Raw genomic sequence first — 22,176 nt, 5'->3', positions numbered from 1 at the left:
CATAATATCACTCCGCCTAGGTTTGCGACTATGCCACTTTCCACGCATGTTTACTGTCATCCTAAAAAGTAATCACTGATACTAGACTTTACAAAGTGACGCAGTATTGTTTTTATTATTAATACAAGATTATTTGACTTATGAGAATAATTTCCATTAGTTCTCTTTATTACAATAATGACTGAACTACCCTTAAATACTGGCTTTAGTCAATCAGACATAGACAACAGAATAGGTTTTACAGTTATAGAATTTCTTTTAAATCAGAACACATGTTAAATAAAGCTTTTAATTCTGATGCATCTCTCTCTCACACACACACACACACACACACACACACACACACACACATAGGATACACACACACAAACACAGAGTTGTCTCTCTCAAGAAAACATTTCCCACATACAATTCAGGTGATCTAGTTCATCCTGCAGATTTTGAGCCAGCAGGCGAACTCTACCTGAAAACTTGCTCTTATTGGACTGCCTCAGCTTTTGATCATCCTTTACTTTAAAATACAGATCCATTTCCTTAGCAAATGCCTGAAGCAGTCTCTGAGATGACATCCCAGCTGTGTGTGCAACAGAAGTCCTCCCACCATTGTTCATGCTACTCCTAAACACAGACTGTGACAGATGTGCTATCTTCAGTGCGTCAGGCTGGGCTCCTGCCCTCTGTAACCTGGCAAGGTCATGCCTTCGCAGCTCATTCATCCCAGAGAGGATAAAATCCAGACAGCGTTCCATGTCAACAATATTTGCCATGTAGTCATTGACTAGTTTCTCAACTGTTGTCCTATTCGCAGTGTTGTTGTTGGCCTTGGCAGCGTGGGCGCCCATGCCCCCAGCGGACGCCACCATACCTGCACCAACAGCTGTGGCAATCAGTGAGGCACCCATGGTCACAGGAGCTAAGGCAATACCCACCACTGCAGTCACCCCTCCCACAGCACCTGTGGTGCCTCCAGCAATACCCATGGTTTTGCTCTTCTTCTGCACCTTGTCCAGGTTGTCTGAGATGGAAGTAAACTCTGAGATCTTGACCCGCAGGATTTCATTGCGTTTCATCATGAGGAGGTTGTAGAGATGCAGGGCCTGTTTCACATTCATGGCTCTCTGATTAAATGACCTGCATAGGAAAGTAACAGAAAAGGCTTAATAAAAGTCTGTTTCTTGATCTAGCGCTAAATCTAGCTTTTGTTCAACTTCATATTAATTCTGAAATAGTTTAACCCATTAACTTCTATTGTCACATTTAAGCTGTTACACAGAAGTTCATGTTGTAATTATGTATTTAGAAGTGTTCACCAGAAAATCACGCATCTAGTTCCACATCTAACCTGCATATTCTTAGGTATATTTGCTATGAAAAGGTATGAATTACACTTTAAAAAGAAATAGAGATATAATAACACAAAACTAATGGAGCCAAAATGACGTTGCCAGTTCCCAAGTAGGAATTCACATGACAGTTTGTTACCTGATTTCCTCCTCTATACTGAGACCAAACAATGATGGAGCCATGTAATCAGATTCTGTTGAAATGTCAGCACAGAGACAGATTAGATATTGTACACTTTGATCTTCTTTGTTATTGAGGACACTGACATGTTTTTTTCACATTTCTTTTAAAATGAATTAATACACAAAATTGGCAGTCAGTATAATAAGAATGAAAAAGGAAAAGTTTGATGCTTCTTTCCTTGTTTAGTTTTCAATATCTATCTAGCAGAAGACATTTAATACTTACTTGACACTTTTTTCAACCATCTCAACATCCCATTCATCTCCTGAGAAAAAGAGAGGAGAGTAGATTTTATTTATGACGGTTTTGATATCACTCTCTGACTTCTAGCTGGTTGGTACTAAATCAAATGGTGCTCAATGGTGTTTGTTGGTAAAGGAGCAGGGCAAGTGAACCATTTAGTTCAGGTAAGGTTTACCTCTGTGTCCTCTGTGGTCTGTTGACGTGAAGAGGAACAGCGTCTTTGGTATTCTTCAGAGCGAAGTGTTGACCTCCCTCGTTTCTGGTACTGTTTCATAGAAATAGATCATGATAGATATCAGAAATCAAATAATGCACCCTATTGCCTAAATCTACAGAAATATAATCTACTCAGTTTTTAAACTCCTTATCTCTAAAATCTAAACCACATATGCCTGGAAGTATTCTAATAATTAAATAATTATACCAACTAGTCAACATGTGAAGTTTATTCAGTATATTCTGAATATGTGTGTGTGTGTGTGTGTGTGTGTGTGTGTGTGTGTGTGTGTGTGTGTGTGTGTGTGTGTGTGTGTGTGTGCGTGTGTGCTTTTGTATCTGTCTCTCTCACCGTCTTATCATCATCCTCTGGCAGAATGTCCAGGTAGGAAGGATACTCTATCTCACTGTACACTGACTCCGATGGTGTCCTGATAATGACAGGTGGGGGTGGTGGGTTGAATGAGGGTGGTGGTGGTCTGGTCTGTTATAGACAAACAAGATGAATTTGTTGCTTCACTTTATTGCTCAATACATTTGCTTTTCTCTACAAGATACTAATATTGACACCAATGGTTTCTGATGAATGAGCAGTAAATTAATGGTTTGTTGGATGTTTCTTCCTGACAATAAACCAAAAAACAGTCATTTTCATTTAATCTAGATGTTATTCTCTGGTATGATCATTTACATTGTCTGTAAATTTTCAGTGCAACTCCCGTCAAAAATGTTTTTCTTCTTGTTCCTACAGTTAGATGTTTGAGCTTCACAACAGAATGATGTGTGTGCAAAGTTTGACACTAGAAGGCTGTTTTTACATTCATCTGCTAAAGGCAGAAAGTTCCTCTGTGCTCTCCTTAAATCTGATTTTAAGGCCTATGAGAATGATTTGTGACATCACAACTACTTTGAAGCTGGTTGTGGTCCAGTATGAAACTTATACAATTGTGATGTGGGAATTTGAAGCCTCCAGTGAACAAACACTGACAATTAAGGAGGCAGCTTGTGTCTAGCAGTTGAACTTTAAAAATGAGCAATTTTATGTATTAATTGATACACAACACATCATTTTAAGATTTTTTTTAACAAGTTAATTTAACTTTTTGTGGAAAAACCATGTCAGACAAATTAAAAAAAAAACATTTAAAAACATGGAGGTGATCTTTAATACTGTGTGTCTAGAAAAACAATCATATCATCATTTTTCAAAAGGTCATGAATTATAAGTCATACAATGTCATGCAAATGCAATAGAGATAAGTAAACTGCTGTGCAGAATAAGGTGCTATGTGCTAAAAGGCTGAACTTTTCACAGTATTGGTGCATAGGAGACTTGGGCATTCTAGGAACACGGCGGACCTGTTTATCAAGTTGATAATCAGAGCAAATCATTCTTTCTAATGACTTGCCTGAAAACCTTCAGATGAGAATATAGGGGCCACATATGATTCTTTTCAAACAAATTGTGAATTGCCAGTGATAGTTTGACAGCTACAACATCACACATACTCATGTGAGGCATGTCATGTTAGACTCAATTTCCTCAATTTCTCTGCTTCACACACACACACACACACACACACACACGTACTAGTCTGCCCTCTAATAGGTTGATCGAAGCTGGTGCCATTTCTCATGTGATGTTGTGACATTTCACCAGTAAATAAACTGAACATGAATGTGTTGTGGCTGCTTGCAGTTTCTTCAGATCCTCCAGACTGTTCAGGTTATTAAAGCTCCTCTAGCCTCACTTGATAGTGGAGAAATTTGGGGTAGGGGTGATTGGTCAAAGTCTGTTTATGGCTCCAAAAACTCATGGGCGGGCCCTGCCAAAATCTGCGCTCCCTGTTGACTTAACTGTATTAAATGCATGAAAAAAGAGTGAAGTCTTACATATATGATTTTCCATGACGGCATGACAAACACACATGATACAGACGTTTTGTTGCTATTTTGGTACCTGTCCAAGCACGATTCATCATCTGTCATACCTGTGTAGGCGATGTTTCACAAGCTGAGGCAGAGGAAGGGAGGGTGGACTGCCTGAGTTGAGAAAGGTGAGGCGGTACTGCAGGTCTGTCAGTGTCTGCGGACTGAAAATCATAGACATTCACTTTGTGACACTATGGTTGAGTAATGCAATTGAGCATATCAAAACAATGAGTGTATATGTTATAGTCTATTTCCTATAACAGGTTGCTGAGCATTCATGCTGTTGATTGATGAGTTGGACCGATAATAGAAATAACAACCAAAGGTTTGACTAAAACTCTAATGTAATTTAGAGGTAATTTACCATTGCACCATAAGTCCCCTATTGTATAAGGTTTCTGATTCAACTCAGAAATGACTGTCATTCACATTCAGATGTGTCTCATAGGAGTCTGACATGTGTTGGAGAAATCTTAAGAGGAAGTGAAAAAATGAAACACATCAGCCCTTACCTTGGATTTTACCAGGATTGCAGAAGTTTTTCTATCACCATAGATGGAGGGAGGAGGGGGGCGTTCAGGCCGAGGGCGAGTGGGAGGAGGAGGAGGAGGAAGTTGTATTTTCTCAGTAACCGCTGAAGGCTAGAGAAATTAAGGAGGAAGTAAGTATCATTAATGTTGATAATCAACACATTAAGTTGGAAAAAGTTAAAAAATATTCTATGTAAATTTTGTACGTCATTGGCCATTATTTCATAAAACATATTTCTATTGTTAAAAAACATTATGATGCAAGCAAAGGTTTTAAAGGAATAGTTTGAGATTTGGTGAAATATGCTTATTTGCTTTCTTGCATGGTTAGATGAGAAGATCAATTCTGCTTTCATATGTTAAATATGAAGCTTCAGCCAGGCTGGTTAGTTTAGCTTACAGCTCACCTGACTTACTCCAAAGATAACAAAATCCCACACCTCTAAAGCTCTGATCAACATGTTATACATTGTTTGTTTAACTTCCTGTATCTGCTGGTTGCCTGGCAACCCCACAGTGATGACAAGACTTCAAGACATAAAATTGTATCAATCTTCTCATCCAGCTCTTGGCAAGAAAGCGAATAGCTATATTTCCCAAAATGTCAAACTATGCCTTTAAGAGGTGTAATATTCATAATAATAACACACATAGCAATCATTAAAAGAATAAAATTAAGCTCATTATTTTGATTAAAATATCGTATACCATCAGAGTTGGCTCAGTATTTGAAGTTGTATAATATGAACTACTTCTGTTGACTGCTGCTGTGGGTTTACTGGAGGTCACACATTTGTTGATTGGTGGCTTAGGAGGAGGACGAACAGGACGAGGCCTCTTACTGTCTGCAGGGTGTTCATTATTTTGGGAACTCTGATCATAAATGGACATGGAAATTGCTTATTAATACATGCTATCATGAGTTAACCAGGTTTCAAAATCTTGTCAAACAACTGTTCAACTCACCGCTGCATTGCTAGATTCATCTACAGAGTCAGCAGTCTTGTTGTTGTTGTTACTCTGGACATTTGGTTTTAACGTAGACCTGGGACGAGGTACAGGCTTAACTTTAACCTCTGACTGGCTTCCATCTGTGAGAGCAAGCTGGGGAAAAAAACAGAGGTTGAATGAACATTGTTAATAATGCATGTGACCTGCAACTATTGTATAAGAAGCATATGTAAACAGCTCAATAACAGCAATAAAGGGTTTAAAGGGAGCCCGTCAACTCTATGCCAAAAAGCACTGAAAGAGGAAAAACATCAGGTAAATTACAGGTAAGTCTCAGGATTCCCGTTGGCCCCTCTGAATGTCTTTAGTTCCTCTAAAGATGGTAAAACATGATGGCATGCAAATACCAAAGTCTATTATTAGTTTTTACCGCCACATCCGGGTCTTCATAGATGGACTGTGGGATGTCACAGGAGCTGATAGCAGACGTCATCATGTGCTTTGTCCTCGGGGGTTTGGGCAGCTGTGGTGTTAAATAATGACAGAAATGAATTCTCTACTATTAGAACTATCAGTCTAACAGGTATTGCTACAATTGCACTGCAGCCTGTTACCACTATTCCCATAATCATAATAACTTTGTGCTGTCCTTTACATTGTATATGGTTACATAAAGACATGTTACCAGAAACGTTTTTGTTATCTGTGATCTACCTGCAACCTTTCAGGTTTTTTTCTTGTCTGACTGACAGTTTGGTTCCTGTATCTCCAAACAGGAATGCAGGGGTGTAGTGGAGAAGTGTGTGTTATCATTCATGAAAATCTGCTGTATGTCTGCCTCATCCACAACTCAAAAATCAGACAGACAAACAGATTTTGAGACAGGGGCCTCAAGATTAGAAATTAAAGCAGAACCCACCTTAAAGCCTGAATCATATCAGTTGATATAGTGTTTTAATGGTGCATGTTACCACTCTTGTGAAGCTGTACCTTTCTGGCTCTGTTAGTAATCTAGACTGGCTTACCTTACTTTTAGTGGTAAACACATGTGCAAATTTGTGTATGGACAAGTTTAGCACCATGTGTCAATAAATAACAACAAGGCCTTTTTCAGTGAAGACATTTTGACATGTCACAGCAGGAAAAGCACAGATGTAAATAATCAAATTAATTCAATTAGCTGCTTTCTGGTATTGTGCATGCTGGCTCGCTGTCACACTGTTATGGCTGACTGGGACACTCAAATAGAAATAGAGTAATCCATGTGCTTTACCAGTTTGCATTACAGTTTACCTCAGATAATGCAAAAGTGCAGTTCTCATTAGTTTAAACTATTCTGTAAAGCCAGGGCAATGCAAAACTAAAGCATAAAATAATAAAAAAAAATATGCACTACCGGCTAAGTTTATAACCAGTAAATCATGACTTTGAAGGGAATAGATGAATGCATGTCAACAGTGACTTACTGCAAGACAGTAAATCAAATTTTTTTTCATCTGCTGTTGGAAGACAAGTTAAACTGGTGTTGCAACACGCAATTAAATTATCAAATCCAAAAAAGAAATATAATTGAAATGTATTGAGAAAATTGAATGAGAAACCAGTTGAGGAGAGATCAGCATTGTTTGCAAAAATCTTCCTCATGCACGTGCATGAACTGGTAAAACCCCGCGCAATAATAATTCAGAACTCCTCAGCATAATTCATTAGACACAAATTGTGTTTATAACATATGTTTATAGTCAATTATAGGCTAAAATATTTTATCAGAACAATATTTGAACAGTTGTTGGAGTATGATAGCAAGACATTTTAAGCTTTTCAAGCAAACTCATTATCACTGGACTCTCCCATTAAACTGTATGTCTGCTTAGAGTCTTCTGAGGTGTTCTGATTGTACCCACTTGCTGCTATTTAAGCTTACTTAGCTTACTGGATGATTTATTGTGTAATCTAATAACATAGAGTTTCAGTTGTAATATGAAATGTGTTCAGGTCATCTTTTCAGTGAATTGGTGGTACATGTAAATCACATGTGAGGTTCCACACTAGCATGTGCCTGAATCTCTGAATGAGACTGGTGGAAGAACGTACAAGAAGGTGACAAAACCAGAATCATCCAACCTTTGGCCCAGCTCTCTTCTAAAACATATATTTGAGTATTCATATACAATGGAAAGAGTTGGCTCTTACCGTCATGGTCCAGTTTAGTCCACTCTATGTAACTGTAATGTTTTATCTTCGATTATGGATCCAATAAAAGAAATAGCTCAAGATTTCTCCCATGCATGTACTCCTGGCCTGTACTCCTGTCGGGCCAGGATGCCATAGATGCCTGCTCCTCCCTCTCTGTGCTTGTTCTCTCTGTCCCTTTCTCTGTCATCAAGTCTAAACAGACCTAAAGGTGTGTGATTTCCTCACAACGTCACAACAACGAAAAAATGTGTGGGTGGACTTTCTTTTTTTGCCATATACACATAAACAGAGGAGTGGAAAGAACGCCAATATATGTCAACATGGTCATTCAGACAAATACACACACACAAAGGCGTTTTTGTCACTGAAGAGGACATTGCATCCACTTGCATTAATTAACTGGAGACTTACCCTAACTTTAACCATAACCTCTACATGCCAAACATCCACCCTGACCGTAAACTCAAACTAAACTTAACCTATAAACTTGACCATAAATCAAGTCTCATCTCTAAAGTTTAATGGTTTTCATTGTGGGGACCAGCTTTTCTTGTTGTCAACAGCCTGAAGTCTGATTGATGATGATGGATGACGTTTTGTGAATGTGAACTTTTTGTACGTAAGTCAGAGTGTTGGTTTTCCTATGTGTTTTTTTTTTCTTTTCTGAAACTTGTCCGACAGGCCAGGTGAGTGTCTGTTTTGTAATCTTATCTGCCCTCATGCTTTGTCATGATCAGAAGAAGCAGTTTGTTGGATAGTGTTTTGATTTAAAGCTCTTATATTGTCACTTATACTTGCATGTTATTACTGAGGCCTTGAGAAAGTAATTCCACCAGCTCATAAGCTATAATGTCTTAATTCAAAGGTGATTTTATGATTTTTTTTTGTTTGATGCCTTCATTTCAGTAGTGGATGGTGACAGGGAATGTGGAGAGACGGAGGAGGTATGACATGTAGCAATGGTCCCACATCAGGCTCAAGCACCCTTGAGGAACTTTGTAAAGTCTGAGAAAATAACCCTTGTGATGTCATCAGGCTTATCTCAGTTTGGGATTGGAGATAACTTTTTTTAACAGAAAGTCTTTGTCAGTGAGCTGCATTATGGGAAGTGTAGGGTCCAGTACTTTTACAGCTTGACTACGATGGGACTTAAAATAAAGACATCTTGGCCTCTATTGCATCGATATTGAACTTTTTTTTTTTTTTTTTTTAAATGATCTGTTTCTTTCAAGGCCCAATAACATGCAATTTTAATATCAAAGGAAAGGTTCACAATTTTTCATGTCTGTCTTAAAACAACAGTCAGGTGCCGAAATAAACACTGGCATGTTTTTCTTGCTGTAATCCTGTTCATACTGGCCTTTATCATGCACTTTCAATGCAAGTGATAGCAGACAAAATCCACAGCCCTCCCTCTTGTTCAAAAATGTATTTAAAAGTTTATTTGAAGCTAATATATGGCTTCAGTCTTCCAAATTAGTGAAATTAAGTCAATATCTGTTAGCCAAGTTCACTCTTTTTGTTATGATCCTTCTACTGCATTTGAACAGGAAAACACTGTTGAGACATAAAGAGGGATTTTTATACTAAAAAGACTGTAACTGTGTAAGATATCTACTTTATTTGACAAACTCAGATGGCTAAAACCTCATATTATCTTCAGATCAACTTTTAAATGCATTTTTGCTTAAAATATGATCTGTGGATTTCGTCCTCCATCACTTGCATTGAAAGTGCATTATGAAGAGATCTTTTAATGGTCACTATGAAGAGCAGGAATAATTACAGCAAACGAAACCTGTGTCAATTTTCTAATGGGCAGCTGAATATCAAGACCAAGTGGAATGAAAAGTTGCATTTTCTTTCCTCTGGCTGCAAGAATTTCATATAGACATATAACATCTGGCATTCAACAAACTGTTTAAAGTATGTTTTCTATTATGAGAAACCTTTTCTCAGCTGGGTTTGCAAACATTTACACAGCGTGTCAGTATGCGATTTATCATTCATTTCACTCCCACATCACAACTCGTGACCCTTCAGAGATCTAGTGCACTGGTTTATAATGACGGATGATGGCCATTGGCTTCGACCAATGACAACACCTGACTGATTATTTTCCTCCAATCGGAGGCGCCCACAGCGGGGGGAAACCGAGTGAATACGGACATTGCCGAAGCACATTTAACCTCCTGCGTCAGTTGAAATAGTGGTTTGTGTTTGAGCGCCTGCTAGAATCGGAAACACTTTAAAAGTGTCGTTTTACTCTTCGAGGACAGAGATGACACGGCCGGAGATATTTTATATCCTCGGGGCGTTGCTGGTAACACAGAGCGTTGCCATCATAAGGTAAATACAGTTTGTCAGCTGCCAACTTAAGGCAAAACATAATATGACAATGTGTGCTTATATTACACTTTAGACAATATCACACTTCTGGGGAAAGAAAGGCATCATTGAGTGCAGATGAATGTATACGTGTGTGTTAAATCCTCATGCTGTTCTCTTGCACAGTTAATTAGCTTCAGGTGTGTCCAATTCATGTGCGAATTATTCACAGGTAATAATAACACCGGTGCGTTTTACATGTTTGCCGATAACTGTAAACTTTGTGCAGTTGCAAGATTTGCATTCGAGTCCGATAGCTCTGTTTCAGGAAGTAGCCGTTTTGCGCGTATGCATGGAACACGCGCGCATTGTTGTGACAGTGACATTTAATCTAATATGTTATTCCCCTAACTAACAGAGTTCCCCTTCATAAGACAAGAAGCCTACGCCGCCTAATGAGCGACAATGGGATGTCTCTGGAGCAACTTCGGGCTTTGGCAAAGACTGGTGATGCACCAGACAGCTCTCCCTCCCCCAACGTTCCTGTAGAGAGACTCACTAATTTCATGGATGTATGTATACCACACAGTCTATGACGTATACCCACTACTTCAATTAGTAGTTAAACTCAAAATGGCCATTGAGTCATCATCCAGTGAGGATGCCCATTTTGTTGCATCCTCATAGGAGGGAGTTCCAAATGCGTAAAATGTCAACACACTTCTCCACTAGTGCAGCATAATTCAAGAGTTTTGTAGTCAAACAATGTACTGTGAGTCAACGAAGTTCCAAAAGTTCAATATTTGAGCATTCCCAGTGAGAAAAGGGAGGGAATGACAAAGTAAATATTAGACATTGGCATAGGTTCAACATCATGGGTTTATTTTTATTTTACCTTCCTTATATTTTGTTTGTTATTTTAAATGACTTGTAAGAAGGTTGAGACAGAACCAGAAAGACTAGATTATTAGTTGTGATTTCACATAGAGGACATGCTGCACAGTGGTGTGTCTTAATGGGTAAATGAGACAGAGATGTGAATGTTGTTAATTACACGTCTGCTTTCCTGCTGTAGTTTCAAACATCTGTTGTGAAAATTGCCTGTATTTGTTGTTAAATGTTAAAATCTTTGTTCTGATTGTCTCCTCAGGCCCAGTACTATGGGGCGATCAGTATTGGCACCCCTCCACAGGAATTCACTGTGCTGTTTGACACCGGCTCCTCCAACCTCTGGGTCCCCTCCATTCACTGCTCTTTCATCGATTTGGCCTGCTGTGAGTTTGCTTTTTAGGAAACTGACTCCTTCAACATGTTATATACTGTGTGTGTGCGCAGTTTCATGGAACATCCTGCTGTTTTTCTCAAATGGTAGTGACTAAAATATCTCACTTTTCTTTTTTTTTTTTTTTGCATTTTTAACCACAGGGAGGTCAGCATTCCTACAGTCCATGACATCTGTATGTTTTCATTTTGTCATCTCTCATTAGGGCTTCATCATCGTTACAACTCAAAGAAGTCAAGCACGTATGTTCAGAATGGCACAAAGTTTGCCATCCGGTACGGCAGAGGCAGCTTGTCTGGCTTCATCAGCGGAGACACTGTCTCTGTGAGTTTGAGAAACGCTCACTCGCATTCCCTCCCTCACTCTGTCACATAGCCCGTTTTGTTCAACTGCATTCCACGATTTTGCTGGTCATGCCGTTCCTATCATTTCATTAGAAGACTTTTTTCCTATTTGTGTTGACTTCTCGCCCCACTTTCTTTGCCCTGTGCTCGCAGGTTGCAGGCCTGGCTGTACCTGGCCAGCAGTTTGGTGAAGCAGTGAAACAGCCTGGCATCACATTCGCAGTCGCACGGTTCGATGGGGTCTTGGGCATGGCATACCCCTCCATATCAGTAGCTGGTGTCACCCCAGTGTTTGACACAGCCATGGCTGCCAAGCTGCTGCCCCAGAACATCTTCTCTTTTTACATAAACAGGTTGGTTTCTGAGGTATTTATAATAAAAAAATTTCATTGTATTCAGCCAGCTGTTGGATCACTGCCCTCTGTACTGGCGTGTTTGTTGAGATACAGAATTATGCTTCTCCGTACCTTCATTCTTAGAGACCCGACAGCAGCGGTAGGAGGGGAGCTGATGCTGGGTGGGACAGATCCTCAGTACTACACCGGAGACCTGCACTATGTCAATGTTACACGCAAGGCCTACTGGCAGATTAAGATGAACGGGTGAGGAAAAACCCTGTGTGGCACATGAGAACTATGAATGTACATGTACACATTAAATTAGACGTTATTACCAAATTTATTAGGATTTCCCCTCAAAAGAACTTGGTAAATATGCAAATAAAGGGGGTTTTATTTTTTCCATTAAAATTTTCAGTTCTGCATTACAGTAACTTGATGACGTGTTTCTGAGCAGGTGCACCAATTGCCTGCCAAGCTGCCCTGTGATGAAAGTGAACTGAGGATTCCTGTGTCTCTTGTCTCACCCTGCTACTCCCTCTCTAACCTGCCCCCACAGAGTTGAAGTTGGCAACCAACTGACTCTCTGCAAAGCCGGTTGCCAGGCGATTGTTGACACGGGAACGTCCCTAATCGTAGGTCCCGTGGAGGAAGTCAGAGCACTGCAGAAAGCCATTGGAGCTCTGCCCCTGCTGATGGGAGAGGTAGATATATTTTGTAAACTGTGCAGTATCTTGACAAAGCTCATTTTAGTTTTGAGAGATCATTTCAGTATATTCTCCTCTCCCTCTGTAGTACTTGATTGACTGTAAGAAGATCCCATCTCTCCCTGTCATCTCCTTCAACATTGGAGGGAAGATGCTTAACCTGACTGGAGAGGATTATGTCATGAAGGTAGAGACACTTACGTCACATGGTTGACTTTCACTTTAGTTTTGTCACTGTCAACTTTTAACCAACATTTGAAAACCTTTCCTTCCATGATCATGAAATGTACATGTAAAAGTTTTCAAATTATTTGATGGGCTGATGATGATGTACAATATACACTGTTATATAACATCTAATTTGTGAGGCCAATTAATGGTTGCATATTGGACCTCATTTTACTGGCATGTTTCAAATATTCTGTCTCCCTGATGTATGTAGCTATAGGTGGACAAAACATTGCAGCAGACTGCATTAGAGTGCACAGGTGTATCTAATAAACTGAATTTTAACTGATATTCTACCTTAATACAACATTAACTTGTCCCTATGTACATAAAGAAGTTATCAGTCTCTGTATTAGTCATGTTTTAACATGATTACTATTTAAAGGGGACCTATTATCCTCATTACCAGCTCTATATTTTTATTCTGGGACTCCACTAGAGTAGCTTTGCATGATTCACAGTTTTAAAAAAAAATCCTTATTTATCTTATACTGGCCCTTTTATGCAGCCCCTCAGTTCAGCCTCTGTCCGAAACAGGCTGCTCTAGCTCCTGTCTCTTTAAGGCCCCCCTCCTAATGAGTCCACTCTGTTCTGATTGGTTAGCTTCTGGAAGCTGTATCACAGCCTACTTCTACTGGCTACGTAAGGCTATGTAAACAAACTATTGTAGCAGGATTTCATTTCTTTTTCTCCTTCTTTACTCGAAATGTCAACTTCTCAAATCCATCCATACTTGTTTGAGCCCAAATCCGATCCGGAATATGAGGGTGGACAGCACAAACATCTGTAGCAACAAAGATTACAGCAAGACGTCTCTGTTTGGTAAATCTTATGCTCATTACCTGCTTATTGTGTGATATAACAGTATAAGTTACGTGTGGGAAATGTGCTAAAATGCAGACTAAAGAGGAAAACGTCCTCAGTGAGGAAATAACAAAGGTAACGTAGCTAGTAAAATGTTAGCCTGTTGTTGCCAAATGACTGTATAGCATCTCCCTGCACCGTTCGTGCTGTGCCTGGAGCAAATAACCATATAAAGAAATCTGTTACGAGTTGACGTCAGCTCATCTCAAAAGTAGAAAACACTGTTGGAAACCGAGCATTCAGAGCAGTCTGAAGCCTGAGCTTTCTGCTCACAGGGATTACTTGTACGTACGTTTACCTCTTTATTTGAAACTTTGGCCACATTGAACATGAACATCCGACATTTTAACACACACATTTTAACAAAATGCATAAAAATAATGCACTTCAAAGTTATCTGAAGCTAATATGAGGTTTCAACAGTCTAAATTAGTCCAATTAAGTGGAAATCTTCAAAAGTCACTTATTTTAATGCAAAATTCCCTCTTCATTTCCACAGAATGTGTTTCTTTGCTGAGTCGCAGTGGAGGCAAAATAACAAAAAGATGATATACGCACGGCTGCTCATATTAGCTTTATTAAACTTTAACCCTGTGAACCCCAAACCATCAAATAATTGCCAGAAAATTCTAATTCTTTGAAAATGGAGAGTTTATTGGACCTTCTGACAAATTAAAAACACATAAGAAATTAACTAACTCTTTGCATAGATGAGCTTTGTTTTGTATCATATTTGATACATATTTAACAAACCCACCAACAGGGCCAAAAGGAAAAGAACTTTTCAGTTAGTTTGGTTCATTGTTTGTTTCACAACCTCTTTATTTTGCATTGTGGCAGGCAAGAAAACAGTTTCTGTTCTTGTTCGGGCAAAGATGGACTTCACATTTCCCACTGTAGACATTGGAGAAGTGCAGTGCTTGCATTTCTGTCAGGTTTCCCATGTAGGGAAATGATCAGTGTCGTCCTTTCTCACATCAGGGGTCACACTAGAGGTTGGCCTTTTGCGGGGAGGTGTTCCTACTGCTTCTGGAGAGGATAGTTGTCTGCCACACTTAATTTTTGCCCTTTCCTGCACTTGTGAGTGATTTGTCAACAGTAGCCTGAAACCTTTACAGGGCCATGGGTTTCTGCTTGGGCTTCAGTTTCTTCTTGTCTCTTCTGTAGAGGGTCCATGTATTGATTACTGGCACCAACTGTACATATACTGTCTTCAGGATCTGAAGTTGAACGTGTAAAGTTCGATAGCATATCAAGGAGTCCATTCCTCTTCATCATCATCATCTTCCCCTAACTGCTCCATTTCACTTGAATCACCGTCCATAATCATCTTCAGGACATCTTCAACATCGTGCTTCTTTGCCATCTCAAAATAGACACCAAAAACAAATTGTTGTGTATTTCTTCTCTGAATTGGTCAGTTTTTAGTGAATATCAATGAGTAAAGGACAATTATTAGCAAGTGAGCCATGGCAACATCCAACTAGTCATTGATCATCAAGATACAGCAGGTTGCATATATTAAAAAAATAAGATATCCCCCCCAATGGAGTCTAGACACTGGTGGTGGTGATGAATATTTGGATCTGGATGATGAGGAGAGGAGCGGCTTCTGGTGATCTCGGAACTGGCGCTAATGTGATGAAGCGGAGGTGAATGGGGTGGCAGAGGGTCGCAATGATTCGTACTGAAATGACAGCTGACAACAACAGAGAGAAGAACAGATTTAAAGTTGGGCAACTAAGGCGTGATTGGCTGATGTAAATTGTGGCAGAATCTTATTTGTTAACTAAAAGTAACGACCCTAATCAGCGGTAGGAGAAAGGGAGAGAAATAAGAATGAATGAGTGATAGTCTTCCTGCTTGAACTTATTCTAAGCTCCATTTTACTATAAAACAAGTTACAAAACATTAAGTAATTATATGTTGCACTTAGAACAATTAGAATATTTTTCTTACCTTTTTCAAAATTGGCAAAAATATTCATGGAAACCACATGTGTGTCACTAATTGACGATGTCTCAATTGTCGTTGAAACTGTATCATTTCATCATCATCAGAGAGTATTGAGTTAGTTAGTTTTTAGTTTTCCAACTGTAAAATGTCCAGCTTGGTAAGTATCTTGGTGACAAAGGTCACAAAAACAAATCTGTGGGACCTGTATCAAGAGTGTTTGTTAAACTATCGGCCAATATATTATGTTTGCTTGTTTGTTTTGTTTTTTTAACTCCCAAATATCCATCAGTATATGCCTCACAAATACAGTATCTGTCGGGGTATAGTACATATACCTAGAAAAAAAGTGTGAACCCGTCCTTTAAACATCCTTGCTAAACTGATAGTATTTTGCTTTTGCTGACAATGAGAATCTTTCTCATCTAATGCAGGAGTCTCAGATGGGTATGTCAATCTGTCTGTCGGGCTTCATGGCCATGGATATCCCGCCTCCTGCAGGCCCCCTGTGGATCCTGGGAGACGTATTCATCGGGAAGTACTACACTGTGTTCGACAGGAACGCCGATCGTGTGGGGTTTGCTCCTGCCAAGTAGTTACTGAACACTGTTTGTTGATATTGGTTGCACGTCTTGACTTTAAATATCAAACCCAGCAAAGCAAAATTTTGTCAAACTTGCATCATTTGATTTGCTGGAGTCAAACGCATCCTATGGTCGTTGTATGTTACTGCAAGGCCTAGCATGCCACCTAAATGTCTCATATCTGCTCACAATATACATGAGAAACTGGCTCACTGGAAAGTTTCTCAAGTATGAATTGTATATTTAATGGTCATTATCACACATTGAGAAAGTAGTGCAAATGTGTTCTGCCAATGAACAAAGGGACAGCTTCAGTTTGTTGCACTTCTGTGAAGCTGCTTATGATTTTTTGAGCTTTAAAATGACATTTTATATTCAATCAGAATTATGCATTTGAGCTATTTATGCTGTTTAATATAAGTAATTTTGTTACAAATACACCTCAAATTTTTGAATGTAACCTTTCTTTTCAAGCATCTGAACCACACTTCTAGTTTCCGATGTCTAATAATTTCATCATTAAAGCCTCATTTACACTTTACATGAAAATTCCAAGTATCTCAGGATATTTCTTTTTAATATTGCAATGTTAATTTTATTATCTCACAAAATAAAAGTTTCGACTGTCAAATGGTGGAAAGATTGAGTTTATTGAAGTGGAATCTGCCTCACAGTGAAATCAGTCATTTGAGATTTATTGGATCTTTGATCTCTATTTCAAGGAAGAAAAGACAACCATACAGAAAGTAATTTGTAACATTTAATGAAGTATACAAAGTGCTGCAGTGTTCAGCTCCAGAGCCAAACTTAAAAAAAAAAAAAAAAAAAAAAGCTTGGGGGCAAAATACACAGCATGCAACACAGCATATGGCTAGTATGAACTCCACAAGGTAGAGGTAGTGATCTACTTTGGGTTTTGTTTTACAATAACTTAACAAATGTGGCACAGTGACTCCCCTCACTTCACACAGTAGTCATTTGTAGCATAAAGTAGGTCTGCAAAGGAAGACTCTTAATATGCACACAAAGATCTATTAAGACCCACTGCGGATTCATTTTCTATCAGTACATCCAGAACAAAGCACTTAATGAAGCACAACAAGTGGTACATTACATGTTGAATTGAATCATTGCAAATAAATAATCTCTTTTTGGTTACAAATGTACAATAAATACAAAAATATTCACCTGTTTCTCAGTCATTATATGGATGATTATTTAACTGGATGCACAACAGAACTATAAACAACCCAAATCCCTCCATACTGTACACTAAACAAACAGTGGGCTGAGGACTGAGGGGACACTTGCTCCTTATCACTGCATTTCTCCATTCTAAGGCTAAAAGTGAGAACAAAAAGCAGCCATGTGATTATTTTGGTCATCATATTTTGAGTAGTAATTTAGAGAGAATATGTAATAAAATCCACTTGACAGTCTGGCAGCTATTGTATTGTTGTCAGTCCACCTATTGTCACTTGCAATGCAATGACAGTGAACTGACATGACTTCATAAATTGTGCAGCTAAATTCTGGGTTGTAAATGTATGAAGCTACACTGAATGCTAGGCTAATCTAACACCAGAAACTTTGACTATCAAAGCTGCTGTTATAACGGAACATCTATGACCCCCTTGATCAGATCACGATCTAAAAGAGAATAGCACCTGTAATCTATTAATATACAAGCAGACCTGACAGGCAGAAGCAGTCTGGTAGTAGTGTTCGTCACCACAGGTCTTGTGTTGGTACTGTAAAGGTTCATGTACAGCGCCAGAGCTGAGCACTAATATGACCTGTGTGACATGGTCTGTTACTGCACTAATCCACGTCTGGCTACCTACGCAAGACAGACCGGGCCAGATCTGCACATCTAAGTTAATCAGGGTTGAACATGGAGTCAACTCGTGCACAAGTGTGCGCACAGATATACACATAAGGTCCTACAGAGGTAACGGGCTGCGCACACTAAATGAAATCAGGCCAGAAGCTGATTGCCAAGTTAATACTGAGACTAATACACCAAATGACAAACTCACAAAACCTGCTTATGCAGGGCAGTACCAACCATGTTTACAGCAGTGTGCTGTTGGTAATTCTGATACTGCAGTGGGACAGTAGCTGAAGAACTATAATCCAGCCAAAAGTATTCCCTTGCTACAAAGATCTACCCACCCAGTACCAACAAGTGTATGCAACCCATATTGAAAACTGTTGAATTCATCTAGAGGAAAGAGGATCTGAATTACTTATGATACTTAAGACAACAAAGTTTACACTGCTGCACGCCAAGATTGCATATTACTGATTTGATGACAAGTAACAAGCAAAAACCAGCAGACAACAGACACTTGAAGTCAAACAGCTTCACTTTTGACCAACTTTCATTGCAAATCTACTGAGGGAAAAATGAACATTTTAACAGTGCAAAATAACCCGTGATGGAGGTTGTACAAGACAATAATAATTGGTTAATAAAGCGCATCAGACCTGTGCAACAAATGTTGGACTGGAGGAAAAACCTCTTTTTCTTAAGAGCAAACAAAGAGCAGCTCTGTGTCAGACAGATTACCATCCAGTCACAAGGAAATATTTTCTGTTCAGGCCAAAATAGTTGTATGACAAAATGATGATGGTGCTGTGATTTTGTTCAATGCATATTTCCACAAATGGGTAGGGTATTCTATTTGTGAATGTATATTCAATTTTATATCAGATTCGTGGCTGAATGGCATGGAATTAGAAATATCAGAGGCAGACATCAACAAGTGTATATTCACCTTGATTTGGTAGCTAACACATGCAAGCCGCAAACACTCCAAACACAGCCTAATGTTTGTTTTCACATATATCTGGAAACATGTAAAGCATTCATCTTGAACACAGCCACTGTATTAATGAAGTTTTTCTTACAAAACCTTGATAAATAAAAATTGAACTCTATCAAAGCTCATCTCTTAACTCAAGAATGTTGAGTCCTTCAGGCTGATCAATTTGTCAACAATTTATTAGCTTTTGGGTTGGCATACACACAGTCAACATTACATTCTATCTCTTGACACAGTGGTACGGACCCATCTCACCACAGAGTAAACACTGTAACCATGGTTACCTTAATCTGTCCCCCAACCAGTTTAAAAGAGGTCAGATATAATGCAGAGGTACATACTGCATCTCAATCTCCCCAATTGAATCCCTCCATCCTGATTCATTTGGTCCTGACAGCATTCCTGCTCTTAACTTCATTAATACAATGGCTTTAGTGAGAGCCATGAACTCAAATTGGCCTTCACTTTCATCTGAGATTAAAATTAGATATTTGGATGATTACATCTCACATCACATACAGCTTTCATGTCAAGAGTCAACTGCTACTGCACATGTTCTCACAGATGTTTGCGAGGACGCATTTAAGAATGAAGAGAGCATGTGTTTTAGGAGAGAGGATGATTCCATGCAGCTGTTTTGTTTTTGTTTTTTTTTAAGGAACATCGTTATGGCTCGAGGTCACCATTGACCACAAAAGCAGTGGTTGACTTTTCGTTGACAGTTCATATACGAGGTTGTCAGGGATCAGGTGCCACAGCAGTTCTCAGAAGCCCCTCAGGATCTGAGAGTGCACAGTAGAGCGTATATCCAAGCTCATCCACTTCCAGTTCAGTCAACTCACAGAATAAGTTAACTTTTGGGCTGAGGGCACAGGGCAGCCTCCCGGCCTCTAGGTGCCCCACTAGCGCTCGTAGCAGCTGAAGGAAGCGGTCGGCCAGCGCTTCCTGGGTCCAGTCACCTTCTTTTTCGCTCAGCAGCAAGATGGCGTTGGTGAGCTGGCTGGCGTTGAGCCGGTTAAGGGCAGGGTTGAGCTTGCACATGGCCTTCGCCACCTTCAGGCAAGCGCATCGACAGCCTCCGTCCTCCTGATCCAAGGCCCTGAGCCGCGCCGTCTCCGCCACACGGAAGCTCTGCCGCCAGAGGTTTTCATGGCGCTCTGCAGCGAGCCGATGCGGTTTGGCGATCAGCGAGGTTCCATCCTCCATCACAAGTAATGGTAGAAAGTCCACATACAGCTTCCGGTTCGTCTCGTACTGCACCTCCAGGGTCAGTGTTTCTGAGGGAACCACAGGACGGATGACGTAGTCGAGGACGCTCCCTATAGCTGGCCAGTTGATAGAGCCAGCCACAAGCTTATCAAAGACCTCGAGGACTGATTTAGGGGAGAGGTAACCTCCAACCATGCAACGGTCCCAGTAGCTGCTGTTCCGTGGGAAATATTCCAAATTCTCCCTGCGGACCAACCAGAAACCTGGGACATTCATGATGGTATCCTCCCCAGGGATGGACGACCACAGGTTCTTCTCCAAGATTAGAGGCACCATCAGCTGGGCGTGGTCTGCTGTCACCACCTATGAGAAGGAGGAAGGGGGAATAAAAAAAAAAAGTTTTAATCAAATCAATATGTTTGAAGAAACCTCCTATATCTTAAAATGTGGGACCAAATATGTGTAACCTCTTACCTGCAGGTCATCATACAGACTGCCACTCAGGTACATCTCCCTGAGCGGCATGTCAGGCAGTTTGGCATGAAGGAACACTCTGAGCTCAGCACAGATGTCCAGCGCTGCCCTCCTGGCCGTAGCCTGCTCTTCAGTAGGGATGTTCACGTTATTCTGATAGAAGTCCCACAGATGTTCTTGCAGGGACAGACGCATCCGGGCCCGCAGCAGGTCTGACTCAGTGGCTCCACTGCCTCCCACAGCAGCTCGACCCATAGCCCTCCGCAGACAGTCTGGGGAGCAAATGAAAGTTAAAAATGCGGCTCTATTATATGCTGTTGCATAGAAGTAAGTTTTGTGATTTTTTTTCTTCTCCAATGTTTAAGAGAATGACTTTTGAAGGGGAGGCAATGGGTAAAGTTGCAAAAGATCTAAGAGGGAAATCTAAAAACTGACTAAATTTAATCTACAAAGACTAATTCGAGGAGTGTTCTACAGTACCTGAGAGACCAGCAATTATTAAAAACAGCAGCAAAAACATATCAAACTAATTAAAAAAAATAAATAGCTGGGTGACTAACTACAGCGCTTTAGAGAGACAACACCCACTGTAAAGGAAGAGCAAGAATCCTCCAAATAGGCTGTCTGTCAACGGATAAAAAAAACTTAACAGCAGCAGACTGAAGTCTAAACCAAAAATGTAGCTGGTCAACATAACTTGAAAAGACACTTGAAACCATTATGTAGAAATAATTTAACGTAATATAACTTTTAGAATTGGTTTTCCTCACCTGGTTCAAAAGAATGTGAGGAGGTGGGCAGAGACTGCAGCGACCTGCTAACTGTGGACTTCATGTCATGGTTCAGTACCCGAGGTGACGAACCCATCCAGGTGGGCTCCTCCCAGCTCCTCTTTCCTGTCTGCTCCATCTTGGTGGGGCTAGTGGGAGCACTTATGGCACGGTCGTACATCTGCACAACAAAGTGTGCACATTGTATGTGTTGGAATGGATGCTTAAGTAAGAGCGTTTTTTTCCCCCTTAATCACACATGAGAGTGTGGGGTACGGGGATAAATACTGACAACACTTACTCTTTTGACAGCCAGTGTTGCAATCCCAAGCATGGCTGCTCCCCCCACCCCCAGCACAAGCTTGGCATTGGAAAGCATGAAGTCGATGGCTGTGCCAATCCCATTGTCATCTTTCTTCCCTTTACGGTCTCCATTCACCCCTGCCATCCTGCTGCTGAAAACAGAGGAAGTAAAGAAGGAGAGTAAGACACATGAGGACATTGGCAGGAAGAGGAACTTAACTCAGAGGCTGCAACATACAGTATGTTGGTAACCTCTTCTTCTCAAGTTTAGCAATGTTGCGCAAACAGCTGTGACATCACTTCAACCTCTCAATCAGCACTGATCTCACACCAGCAGATGGAAGATCAATGAACAGCCACATGAGCCAT

General features: G+C 40.1%; 3 protein-coding genes and 1 long non-coding RNA gene across 4 annotated transcripts; 1 reads left to right on the top strand and 3 right to left on the bottom strand.

Moving 5' to 3' along the window:
• Nucleotides 1–155: 155 nt before the first annotated feature.
• LOC122967541 lies at nt 156–2,290 on the bottom strand. Its single transcript, XM_044332236.1, has 4 exons — nt 1,946–2,290; nt 1,753–1,792; nt 1,483–1,537; nt 156–1,131 (listed from the first exon to the last, which is right to left on the bottom strand). The coding sequence occupies exons 1-4, from the start codon at nt 2,042–2,044 to the stop codon at nt 387–389; spliced, it is 939 nt and encodes a 312-aa protein (XP_044188171.1). The 5' UTR covers nt 2,045–2,290; the 3' UTR covers nt 156–386.
• Nucleotides 2,291–2,344: 54 nt separating this feature from the next.
• On the bottom strand, nt 2,345–4,531 carry LOC122966266. Its single transcript, XR_006398359.1, has 3 exons — nt 4,431–4,531; nt 3,978–4,079; nt 2,345–2,470 (listed from the first exon to the last, which is right to left on the bottom strand). It is a non-coding gene; the product is annotated as an uncharacterized LOC122966266 (long non-coding RNA).
• Nucleotides 4,532–9,720: 5,189 nt separating this feature from the next.
• Nucleotides 9,721–16,854, top strand: napsa (napsin A aspartic peptidase). The gene is made up of 9 exons (XM_044330435.1): nt 9,721–9,944; nt 10,342–10,495; nt 11,074–11,197; nt 11,411–11,529; nt 11,703–11,902; nt 12,029–12,151; nt 12,447–12,591; nt 12,683–12,781; nt 16,074–16,854. The coding sequence occupies exons 1-9, from the start codon at nt 9,877–9,879 to the stop codon at nt 16,233–16,235; spliced, it is 1,194 nt and encodes a 397-aa protein (XP_044186370.1). The 5' UTR covers nt 9,721–9,876; the 3' UTR covers nt 16,236–16,854.
• Nucleotides 16,855–19,212: 2,358 nt separating this feature from the next.
• On the bottom strand, nt 19,213–21,952 carry mief1 (mitochondrial elongation factor 1). Its single transcript, XM_044330434.1, has 4 exons — nt 21,806–21,952; nt 21,505–21,685; nt 20,735–21,006; nt 19,213–20,623 (listed from the first exon to the last, which is right to left on the bottom strand). The coding sequence occupies exons 1-4, from the start codon at nt 21,950–21,952 to the stop codon at nt 19,790–19,792; spliced, it is 1,434 nt and encodes a 477-aa protein (XP_044186369.1). The 3' UTR covers nt 19,213–19,789.
• Between the last annotated feature and the right edge of the window lie 224 nt (nt 21,953–22,176).

The sequence above is a fragment of the Thunnus albacares genome, chromosome 17 (genome assembly GCF_914725855.1).
Source record: "Thunnus albacares chromosome 17, fThuAlb1.1, whole genome shotgun sequence".
Lineage (NCBI taxonomy): Eukaryota > Metazoa > Chordata > Actinopteri > Scombriformes > Scombridae > Thunnus > Thunnus albacares.
Note: the sequence above shows the minus strand (reverse complement) of the source record. Positions and strands in the feature narration are given on the sequence as shown.

Excerpts from the sequence above, each read along its gene's own strand:
- LOC122967541 (XM_044332236.1), bottom strand. The coding sequence starts at position 2,044 with ATGAAACAGTACCAGAAACGAGGGAGGTCAACACTTCGCTCTGAAGAA. Across the intron at positions 1,538-1,752 it reads ATGGTTGAAAAAAGTGTCAA|AATCTGATTACATGGCTCCA; the intron begins GTAAGTATTAAA and ends ACATTTCAACAG. Across the intron at positions 1,132-1,482 it reads AGTATAGAGGAGGAAATCAG|GTCATTTAATCAGAGAGCCA; the intron begins GTAACAAACTGT and ends TTTCCTATGCAG.
- napsa (XM_044330435.1), top strand. The coding sequence starts at position 9,877 with ATGACACGGCCGGAGATATTTTATATCCTCGGGGCGTTGCTGGTAACA. Across the intron at positions 9,945-10,341 it reads CAGAGCGTTGCCATCATAAG|AGTTCCCCTTCATAAGACAA; the intron begins GTAAATACAGTT and ends CCTAACTAACAG. Across the intron at positions 10,496-11,073 it reads GACTCACTAATTTCATGGAT|GCCCAGTACTATGGGGCGAT; the intron begins GTATGTATACCA and ends TTGTCTCCTCAG.
- mief1 (XM_044330434.1), bottom strand. The coding sequence starts at position 21,952 with ATGGCAGGGGTGAATGGAGACCGTAAAGGGAAGAAAGATGACAATGGG. Across the intron at positions 21,686-21,805 it reads CAACACTGGCTGTCAAAAGA|ATGTACGACCGTGCCATAAG; the intron begins GTAAGTGTTGTC and ends TTTGTTGTGCAG. Across the intron at positions 21,007-21,504 it reads CTCACATTCTTTTGAACCAG|ACTGTCTGCGGAGGGCTATG; the intron begins GTGAGGAAAACC and ends TTTGCTCCCCAG.